The sequence below is a fragment of the Palaemon carinicauda genome, chromosome 19 (genome assembly GCF_036898095.1).
Source record: "Palaemon carinicauda isolate YSFRI2023 chromosome 19, ASM3689809v2, whole genome shotgun sequence".
Lineage (NCBI taxonomy): Eukaryota > Metazoa > Arthropoda > Malacostraca > Decapoda > Palaemonidae > Palaemon > Palaemon carinicauda.
The window spans coordinates 66,105,528-66,117,187 of NC_090743.1; the positions used below are offsets into that span (position 1 = coordinate 66,105,528).

Sequence of the window (11,660 nt, forward strand, 5' to 3'; positions counted from 1 at the left end):
AAGCTTGTTTTCTAGGCCAAACCACATGTCATGTGTATATAGTATGAAAAGTAATGGGCCAGAACACTACCCTGTGGAACACCGGATATCACATTCCTATACTCACTATGGTGCCCATCAACAACAACTCTTTGAGATCTATTACTTAAAAATTCAATAATAATGCTTAGAAACGACCTACCCACTCCCAACTGTTTAACTTTGTAAACAAGAGCCTCATGATTAACACGGTCAAAGGCAACACTAAAATCAAGGCCAATCATACGAAATTCCTGACCGCAATCAAGGGATTTCTGTACAGCATTGGAGATTGTAAGAAGGGCATCAGATGCTTCAAGACCTTTACGAAAACCATATTGAAAACTAGGGAGTAGATAATTACCTCCAGCAAACCTATCAAGACGTTTTGACAGAAGACGTTCAAAAACTTTAGATAATATGGGAGTCATGGAAATTGGGCGGTAATCATTGGAACTTGAGCTACCACAAACACATTTACATAGAGGAGTAACATTACCAATTCTCTAACAAGTGCTAAAAGCTCCTCTTCTTGCTAACGCACAAATAACAGATAACTTCGGAGCTAAGAAATCTGCTGTCTTTATAAAAAACAAGGTAAAAATAACATTTGGGTCTACACCTCCATAAGCATCAAGGTCCATCATCAGAGCTTTAATCTCACGAGATCGAAAAGCTAAACTAGTTAGTTTAGCCTCAGGAAAACAGGAATGAGGAAGTTCAAGTTTTTCATTACCCTGTTTACTGTCAAAAACATCAGCCAAAAGAGTTGCCTTTTCCTTTGGACAGGGAGTGACTGAGCCATCTGGTTTAAGTAAAGAAGGAACTGTTGCATCTACACCAAAGAGTGCAGATATAAGGGTAGACCTCCATTTATGTTCCTGAGTTGTACCAGAAAGGGTTTCTTTTGATGTTAAATTGTACTCCTTTTCAGTTGAGGCATAAACTCTCTGAGCAAAAGCTCGAAGCTGAGTATAATTGTTCCAGGTCAAATCTGATCTGTTACCCTTCCAAAGATGATAGGCCTCCTGCTTCTCCAAATAAGCACGTCTACAATCATCATTGAACCACGGTTTGTCCTTCACTCGGTACCTTAGCACACGAGAAGGGATACGACTATCAATTATGTTGACTAAATTCTCATTCAAAGGTACAACAGGATCTACACTACTATATAATTGTGACCAATTCAAGCACAAAAGATCATGCAAAATCCCATTCCAGTCTGCTTGGGATTTCATATAAATTTTACATGAGTATGATATATCAGGGACAGGCTGCTCAGTCTTCGCTACTAATGAAATTAAGGCATGTTCAGATGACCCGACTGGAAAACCAACCTTACTAGTTATAACGCTAGGGGAGTCAGTGTATACGAGGTCCAAGCAATTACGAGACTTGTGAGTAGCTTCATTTATGATTTGCTCACAGCCTGATTCAGAGGCAAAGTCTAAAGCTCTTAAGCCATGGCGATCGGTAGGAGAGATAGAACTTAACCACTCCCTATGGTGAGCATTAAAATCACCAACAAAGACAAAAGAAGCCTTTCTATCATCTTCTTGTATCTTAGCCATAATGGTAAGAAGACAATCGATGATAGAATCATCCATGTCTGGATTCCGGTAGATCGAACACAAATAAAAGTTGTTATGCCTGCCACAAACATTTATTACCTGAATCTCATGACATCCACATTGATAGCAGGACTTATGAGAAGCAGGGTACTCGGTCCTAATATACACCGCCATTCCCCTAGCCCTTGGGAGGGCATCACGTTTCAACATTATTGGCTTCTTAAAACCAGTTATAAGGAGCTCAGATGAGTGCCTCATATTAGAAACCAAAGTTTCTGAGCACAAAAGAATATCATACTGTCTGGACACAACTGTAAGGTCTTGGATATTTGCATGAAGACCACGAATATTGCAATACAGAAGACAACATTGATGAAATCTAGGACGTACTGGTCCCAGATTTCGCTCAATGTCTCCAGACAGCCTAAGAATTAATAGGAATAAAAAAGAGTCATCATACTTAAAAACTAGATTAACAAGATTTATAACAAAAACAATATGTATAGAATTATAAATAAAGTGATTGATGATACCCATAGACTATAGTAAAACGTCGGAAAAACTGGTCGACATGAAGGAGCCGATGCACCATGCAAGGCTAAATACCCTCCAGGATAGACACTTCAACTGAAGGGATGACAGTAAGGATGGTTTTGAGAAGAAAAAGAATCAGAAAAAGGAAAAGACAACCTCTTGATAAACCACCAGGCATTCATGGCCCTTCTATTAAGCCTGCCCAACACACCATTTAAAAAAACAAGAGGAAGAAAAAAAAATAATAATAAGATAGAATAGTGTGCCCGAGTGTACCCTCTAGCAAGAGAGAAGGAAGTTGATATTCATACCAGGTAATCAATGGTAGCAGTGATGTATTGTAGTAAAGTATAAGTTAAAGATAAGGACCTTTACCTTCAAAGTAATGAAAATGAATAAGACGACACTCGCTAACACACTTACCTTCAAGTTATTTAGACTTACTCCTTTCGATATATCGGATATGCTGTCCCGAGATTAAATATTCAAAAGAATGGAAAAATAGTAATAAAAATATGGTTGCTTTAGACTCGGGGTCTAAGAACAAATTCTACACCCCATCCCACGCTCTCAGCCCTAAATATGTAAAAGCCACTTAAGCCTAAGGAACAAAAATGTGAATCTAAGCTAAACATGGGGGAAACTTCAAGTTGCCACGTGATTTACCTGTACTCCTTACTTTAATGTTGGAAAAGCAGCCCTTTGACCATAAAGATGACCGTTGAAGCTTGTTTGCATCTTTCTTTAACTGGACTGGCTCGCCCCTCGTTACGGTCCTATCTTCTGGTCCATTCAGAATCGCCGGTACAGGTTGCAGGCTTGTTATCCTCCTCTGGTGGATATGGATTGGAAGGAACACATTGGGGATGTTGGGGCGAGCCAGGTTGACCTGCATGGTCGTGGTGCTATCAGAACCGTGGTGCGTGCACAAATGGGCCGACTCTCGGGTCAAAGGCCGTCACCTGGGTTCGGCTTCCAAAAAAGGTTAAGGTTGTGGGGCGTAGGATAATGCAGTTGAGGTGCCATATCGCGACTTTCGGGCAGGGCAATGTATTGTTGTAAAGAGTGAGTAAGAGGCAGGATTTTGTGCAAAATACGAAGAGAAATCTCATAGCTCTATGGAAATATACATATATAGTAATCCTACCTATTCTGGTATACTAAAAATTAATCATTTAAATGAGTAAGTATCAAACGGCTAGTGCTATGAGTAAATATCTTAAAATTATTTCAGGCCTGAATTGGCACTGAAGAGATAGAATAAGCTGCTTATAAGCCAGCAGTACTAAAGTTATGTTCAAAACCAGTATAATATTTTATCTTGAGACACATTGTTTAAGCTAAGAAGGTAAGCAGGCGTAAGGCTCATGTCTTGCATTTCTACGCAATGACGTCACGAACATAGCGCATTGACAATTGAAATTCAGCGTAGTCTACCCGTGTTTCGGTACAGAAAGCGTAAAGTGTGAGAGCGAAAGCTTCAGGGGTAACTACAATATTGGGAACGAGACCAAAATACGAAAGAAAAGATAAGTGAAGAAAAATACTTCACAGAGTCATCAGTAGCCACTATTAAAAGAATTCTTGGGTTTTGGTGAAATTGATGAGAAAGAGTTATTGTAAAATACTATATTTTAAATTAATATAATAACACTTCTTAAAAAATAAAACAACCTACCACATACATACATACATACACACATACGTATATACTGTACATACATATATACGTCTGTCACATTCCCTCTTCCTTCAAGTATCACGGGTGGCGAAAGTTTTTCTTTGTATGATATTACTTTCGTAGTAAGTTGCGATGGAAAGAAGTAAATCACAGAATTTACTGAAGATGGATGAGAAATCTTTCATCGCCGGCGACCCATCAAAACTTGCAGCATCTCTTCCCCACAGAACTGCTGCTGTCGACATATAAGTGCAAATGATGTCGACACCAGTCCTGATTGGGAGGGAAAAGTCTTCTTGAAGTCTTCTTTCCTTTTCTTGACGGAAATACTGATTTGACTGCAGGTAGTCTATATGAAAAAGAAGTCTGGGGAACTAAAGACGGGAACTTGAATTTAATCATCTTTGGAATTTTTTTTTCACAAGGAGTATGATGAAGGAACAAACGTTCGAAACCGCTCTTGATGTGACTATTGTATCGTAACCACAAAAAAAAAAAAAATAATAAATAAATAAAATAAAATAAAAAAAACTCAAAATATAGATTACATTTTTAACTACAGGCAATCTTCTTAGTGAAAAGAAGTCTGGAGAGCTAAAGATTAAAACTTAAATTCAACTGTCTGCCATTTGTCGTTTATAAGGAGCATGATCAAGGAACAAAAGTTTCAAAGCGCCATTGGTATGACTGTTGTATCTTTCACACTAAGATAAAATATAAAGATCCTAATTTATTGTCTGGAGAGCTAAAGATGAAAACTTTAACTTGACCATCTTTGCAATCTTTATTACCCCCGGCAAACTTAAAAAATCATGTAAATTTATTTATTTATCTGTTTGTTTTTCTGTTAACAGGATTACCTCACATCTTCTTGCTGGATTTCAACCAAATTATGTAAACGGATAGGTATTATGCTCCAAAGAACCCATTAAATTTTGGTGCTGATCCGGATCAAGATCAGGACTCTGGATATTATTGGTATTATCATACAGCAGATTCATTCACGGTCAACATATGAAAAAGGGGAAGGCATTGTCAGTAGAGTTGTGTAAAATGTTGACTATCGTCATTGGCGGAGGTCTGAAATCTCTGATTGCTCTTTCTACTTGAGTGTTTCATATTTAAACATCTTTGACATTTTTCTTTTCTATTTGAAACCCATTTGGACTACGATGAAAGAACAAAAGTTCCACAGCGCCTATGGTGTGACTGTTGTATATAACACATATACAAAAATATAATTCTTTTCATTGTATTGTTTACATTTTTTGTTTATATGTATCGATCGATGTCTGTCCCTCAGGGGTTGACGATGTGCAACTACGAGGTTATATAATTAATTGTCACTGTAATTCATTTTTGAGTAAGTTTTGTCTAAACTTATGGGAAATTTAACAGATCATTTCTTGATTTTATTGAAAAAAAAAACCGTCGTTCATTAGAATTGTTTTAATTGATATAGAATATCATAATTACTATTACTATTTCTATTATCAATATCTAAAAACTTGGGAAAACTCAGAAGAAATTAACTTGAGTAAAGAATATAATTATCATTACTATCTTTTATTATCATTTACTAAAAATTTTAGCAAACACTGAAAGGATATCCATCAAGTAAGAAAAAAATCGAGAAACTCGAGAAAAGAAGGATACAAACTTAGCATTCTTATCATTACTATTATAACCAAGTAAACCCGGCCCCTTTTGAATCTCAGTGGTTGTGAAACTATCCTCGCCCGTGAGGGACAAAAGAAGATGAACCCTGAGGGAACTGAAATATGTCCCCGATTGTTAGCCGACTTCAGCGGAATATAACCAGCATGCAAAAGGATTAGCAAATTTATTTCAAAATACTTGTACCAAGAACCGAAAAAAAAGACATAAGCTTCGTAAGATATGGCTTGATATTCGGTTTATTTTAGGAAACAAGGGCGAAAAAGATATATTTAACAAGAAATAAGAAACGAATTCTAACTAGGAAGATGAAGAGAGAAAAGAAAAAAAATGTCAGTAATAATGTAAAAAAGGGTAAGGGAAACAAACTTTATCAGCAAACCACTATATTATTATTATTATTATTATTATTATTATTATTATTTTTATTATTATTATTATTATTATTATTATTATTATTATTATTATTATTATTATTATTATTATTATTAGCCGAGCTAAAACGCTAGTTGGAAAAGCAGGATACTACAAGTCCTAAGGCTCCAGCAGGGAAAATATCCCATCCAGAAGAAATACTGAAATAAACTATATAAACATGTAATAAATAAAACTATATAAAATATTATTAAATCAGTAACAACATTAAAATAATGTCAAATATAAAGCATGAAACTAGTATTGTCAACCAGTTCAAAATAAAAACCTTCGCAGCAAGTTTTATTTTCTAAAGTTCCACCGATTCAACTTCCAGATAAATAAAACATTAGTGCCAAGTTCAACCCTTGTACCCTGATGATAGCTAATCCGTCTGTTATAATGAATATTCTACTCCCTTGACATCTGATCCAGGCCAAAAGAAAAACAGATTAGTTGAAGGTCATTCGTCTGTATTGCACTACTCATTTTCCCAGTTATTCAGTGTTTTGCTATTCTAGAGTCTCAGCTGAATAACAACCATAATTTCCTTTCATATATAATTTAATTTTTAACGCAAATGAGAGTTTTATCTCACCTATATAATAAAGAGTAAGTGTATATATATATATATATATATATATATATATATATATATATATATATATATATATATATATATATATATATATATATATATATATGTCGGGAGTTTCGAACTGATCACTCGAAAACCCCGCCATTTAACTCCAAGAACGTTGCGTTAAATTGAGGTAAGATTGGAAGATCTCGCGGGCATTGCTGCGAATGAGTGTTGTCTAGTACGTGGCGGTATTGTGGCATAAAATTCAACCACCTGGTGGGGAAGGAGTGGGTGTCAGAGAGACAAAGTATTTATTATTAATGAATTACAAAAAGGATATTTTAGCGTTTAACCACGATGAATATATCGATGTATATGTTTAGAGCCAAGGACTCTAGTTTATTGGATTACAGCAAATTATGGCCTTCACCCGAAGTATTAAGTTTACCCTTTGATCTGAAGTAAGACTTTGATTGTTTCTCTGTCTTGTGGTCGATAAAGAAACTTTATCAAACCCCTTATTGAATAAATAATGTAAGAGTTCCCTCGCATCTCCCAAGTACACTTTAGTTAGCGCGGGAGATCGTAGTTTTCCTCGGAGCTGTCCAGCACGACGCTCGTTCATCTCTGCCTAAACCTCCAACACAGTAAGTTTTGCTATTGTTCGTCTCTCTGTCTCCGCTCTAAGCCACGTGATACCAGGTCGGTTCCTTTTTTCTGAGTATTGTATGTGAGTTATATCAGTCTGTAAAATTGTCATCCCTGGGACTGGGGATTGGTCTTATGCATTAAAATACGCCTGTGGACCTTGGTAGGTGATTTACCAAGGAACTATCGTTGTAATTGTGAAAATTTAGTCTTTTTTGATCCAACTTGGACTTTGTGCTTCATGAGCACATGTTGCAGACCCCCTAAGGGTGACAGTTCTATTTTTCAATTAGCTTAAAGTGTTATTGTGTGTTATTTCTCTATTAAAGGGTTATTTTTGTAATAAATTTGAAAATTGTGATCATATTTTATTGAATCCTGAATAGTTTTGGAAAGCAAACCTCTTCAAGGTCTTGTCATCGACCCATTCCATCGGGACTAGAATCATTCATTTCAATAAGTCGCAGAAAATTCACGACATTTGGTCCTTCGAACCGGATGACAAGTGCTTTCCAGAGCTTGAAAGGAAATTCAATGAGGTATGATCTTTAGGGTAACCCTAATAGGAGAGAGAGGGAGAGACTGAAGAAAGCCCTCAGTGTCCCGATGTACGACTGACCGCGTGTGCCTCTAGTTTTTGTGCCCCCACCTTCGTAACGTAAACACAATTCTGTTCCTTCCTAGTTTGCCAACTCCCCTCTCCCCCGAAATAGAGTAAAGTCAGTCAAAATGGCGGTGGCCACGATCATACACATCGAGGCATCGATGGGCCTCATAGTAGACTTACTGGTTGAAACGCAACGTGCGTTAGTTGAGACCTACTCTGAATCCGTGTACCAGAATCTGGTCACGCAATTGCAAGATGAGGTAAGACAGCTAAGAGAGCTGTACAAGAATCAATCTGTTAAACTAGAACCTGGTTTAGAAGCCCGAATCAGGCACACGTTAGGAGAAGCTACGCGAGCTTCTACCCTTCTCTATAATCGAATTGATAGAGTGAAAGTCACTCCGACGGGGAATGTTTCCCTCCCCAGATTGAAACCGCTGCGTCTCCCCACGTTTGAAGGGGAAGTGCAGGAATATGCTTCATATCGAGAGCTCTTTACGATACATGTGGATCGAAGAGCAGATTTGGATGATGTATCTAAATTCACATATTTGTTGGGGACTTTAGGCAGGGATCCGCTTAGGATCGTAAAATCCCTAAGTGTAAACGCTGCGAACTATAGGATAGCGTTGGATCTCTTAGACAAACAATATGGTAATGTCCATCAGACATTCGTAATTCTGCACAGAAAGTTGGCTAATATCTTTGTACCCTCATTAGATTCTGTAGAGCTGAAAAGGTTTCGGTTTGAATTAACAATCATAATTGAGCAGATCAAGAGGCTAAGTAGTAATGATATAGGCCATGGTATGGTCATGAGCCTCATTAATCAAAAGTTGTCAGAAGGGAAGCTCTACAGGAAATTAGTTGAGCATCTGAGAAAGTGTGACTATACGCTAGATGAATTCTTCGACACGATCGATTTCATTATTAGAATGCTCGAGGACGATGCCTTGCAGCGAGGAGATAAACTTGAACCTGACAAGAGAGTAGACGTCAGTGTGAGAGCAAAGTCGAAACCCGTTCAGAATAATTCTTGTCCCTTTTGTAACGAAAGGCACCCGCCTCACGGATGCCGCCAAGTAACTGACGTGGCTGCCAGACGTCGCATTTTGCTAAAGAAGGGCCTGTGTTTCAATTGCACTAAGTCTGGTCATCAAAGTGATAAGTGTCCCATCCCTAACTCTTGTAAGAATTGTAATGGTAACCACAACACAGCCATTTGTGATAATTATAATGCGGGAAAACCACCGCAATCAGTTCCCTCCACTTCACCCCCAAGTAATAGTAGTAGTCAGTCTACAACGTCCCACCCCGTAGTAAATGCGACGCCTCGACCGCACGAAACTGCCCCCCGTCCATCTAAAGATAAAGTGGAATCCAAACAGTGCAAAAGTGCAAAGATCACATAGATGTCCGACGTGGACCTCCCATGTACAATCTTGCCAACGGCTATGGCCGAAATCAATCATAAGCAAGGTAGCAAGCGAGTCCGCTTATTTCTCGATACGGGAAGCCAAAAGAGCTTCATATCTGCAAAAACCACGAGACAATTAGGCCTACCAGTGGTAGAAAGAATAGCATTGAACATAGCTCTGTTTGGCTCCGCAGAAATAAGCGGACAATATGATGTCGTAAGCTGTAGGGTAGAGATGGGTAAAAGAATAGTACGAATGAAGCTGGTGGCACACGAGAACGTTGACATCCCAATACATAATGCTGGTTATGTACAAGTCAGACAGCATCTGTTAAGTAAGGGAGTCACGTTGGCCGATCCAGAGAATAAGTCCGATGAGTTGAAAAATGTACACATTTTAGTAGGGGCCGCTTATTTTAGCTACTTCAGCATAGGCATCGAGAAGGTTGATGGGATAAATCTTTTCCTGACCCATAATGGTATGTCGCCATATGGGAAAGTGCCGAAGTGGCTATTGGAAGGAAAAAAGATCGAACATGTGAAAACGCTCAGAGTCTGTAGAATTGCGAGTGAACCAAACCAGTTTGACGTAGATGAGTGGTGGCATTTGGACTGTGTTGGCAACGCCCCATTAGAGCAATATAGTGTTCGCGAAGCGGAAGCCATGCGAAAGGTGTCGCAAAGTGTCGTAAAGAAGCCTGAGGGATATCAGGTTAGCCTACCATTCGGGTCGGATGCTAGGCCATATACGAACTATCGAAACGCTGTAGCACAGTTAGAATCATTGCAAACTAAGTTCAGGAAGGACAGGGAATATTTTGATCAGTATCAGGGAGTGATAAATAAGTATCTAGAAGTAGGCTTTAAATCAGAAGTAAAGGAACCCAAAATTGAAGGGTATTATATGCCACATTTTGGAATTAAGAAAGATAGCCGCACGACCCCCCTCAGAATCGTGTTTAATGCCTCTAAGGGTCATAAATCATTGAATGAATGCCTCTTACCTGGCCCCAATCTAGTAGAATTAGCATATCATTTGCTTATAAGGTTCAGGTTGAACAAATATGCCATGCTAGCCGACATCAGCAAGGCCTTCCACCGTGTCTTGTTAGATCCCAGTGAAATCAAATAAACACGATTTCAGTGGCGCGAGGTAGCAGGTCGAGCGCTCACCTTCGCCTTTAGAGTCGTGGTGTTCGGCATCACGGCGAGTCCGTTTTTGTTGCAACAAGTTTTAAATTGTCATTTCGAAAGGGAAGGTAGGCCAGATTTGGCGAAGTCCTTTTACGTAGATAATTATCTTAGTACTTTCGAGGTTGTAGAGAGCATGAGGCAGGAGCTTCAATCTGTCAATAAGATCTTAAAAGGGGCTGGTATGCCTTTAGAAGGGTGGGCGTCCAATAACTTAGCCTTCGATAGCGAGAAGCAGTGGACTGAGCTGGTGAATGTGAACGTACTTGGGCTGCGATGGGCCTGAGACGTCGACCAATTGTATGTGAAAGAGAGTAAGAGAATCAGTGAATTGGGGGAGGGATGAGTACCTACGAAGCGTAGGGTACTTTCCATGTTGGTCTCCATTTATGATCCTCTAGGCTTGATAAGCCCATTATTTGTTCGAGGAAAGCTTTTCCTCCAACAACTATGGGAGGATAATGTAGGTTGGGATGACGTGTTAAAAAGAGAGAAAGCTAGAGAAGCGAGTGAGTTGTTGTGTGAATTGAAAGCGGTGAGCAACATCACATTTCCAAGAGCGGTAGGCAAGAAGGGTTTAGAGCTCCATGTATTCACCGATGCCAGCAGTAAGGCATACAGCGCAGTACCATATACTAGGGACAATTGCAATCAGGTAAGCCTACTCACTAGTAAAATGAGGATCCCTCCAAATGGAATGAACAAGTTGACAATTCCTAAGCTAGAACTATTAGCATTGTTGTTAGGCTGCAGATTAGCCAGGACACTCAAAGGGCTGATAGAGCCACAAGAGATAATCATGTGGACCGACCGTAAGGTCACGTTGGCATGGGCAGCATCTTCCGATGCCAAAGATAACAAAAATGTATTCATATCTTATTGCTCATTTGAGATATTATTACAGGCCCATTGCCTATTTGCCTTTCTATTGATTGATTCATGTATGTATTATATTTCTGGGTACATTTTTTTTTCTGCTTTTCTGCATTGCCATTCTGTGTGTACACTTGTAAGAGTTGATTGCCCCAGGGTAATATTTCTGTTAATGTATATTGTGTATACTCCGTTAGAGTCGTTGTGGAGCGCTACGCAACGAGCCTAAGAGAGTCTTGGAGTGGTTACTCCTCCCCCGAGTCCAGTCTTGCCTAATTGACCGACGTTTCACCACCCCTTTATTTCGGGTATGGATGATGTCGGGAGTTTCGAACTGATCACTCGAAAACCCCGCCATTTAACTCCACGAACGTTGCGTTAAATTGAGGCAAGATTGGAAGATCTCGCGGGGGTTTCTGTGAATGAGTGTTGTCCAGTACGTG

At 39.0% G+C, this 11,660-nt stretch overlaps 1 protein-coding gene across 1 annotated transcript; it reads left to right on the forward strand.

The window, feature by feature from the left end:
- The first annotated feature begins 9,148 nt into the window (after nucleotides 1-9,148).
- On the forward strand, nucleotides 9,149-10,285 carry LOC137659036 (uncharacterized). Its single transcript, XM_068394130.1, has one exon. It carries the CDS (start codon nucleotides 9,149-9,151, stop codon nucleotides 10,283-10,285), a length of 1,137 nt encoding a protein of 378 aa, XP_068250231.1.
- The last annotated feature ends 1,375 nt before the right edge of the window (nucleotides 10,286-11,660 follow it).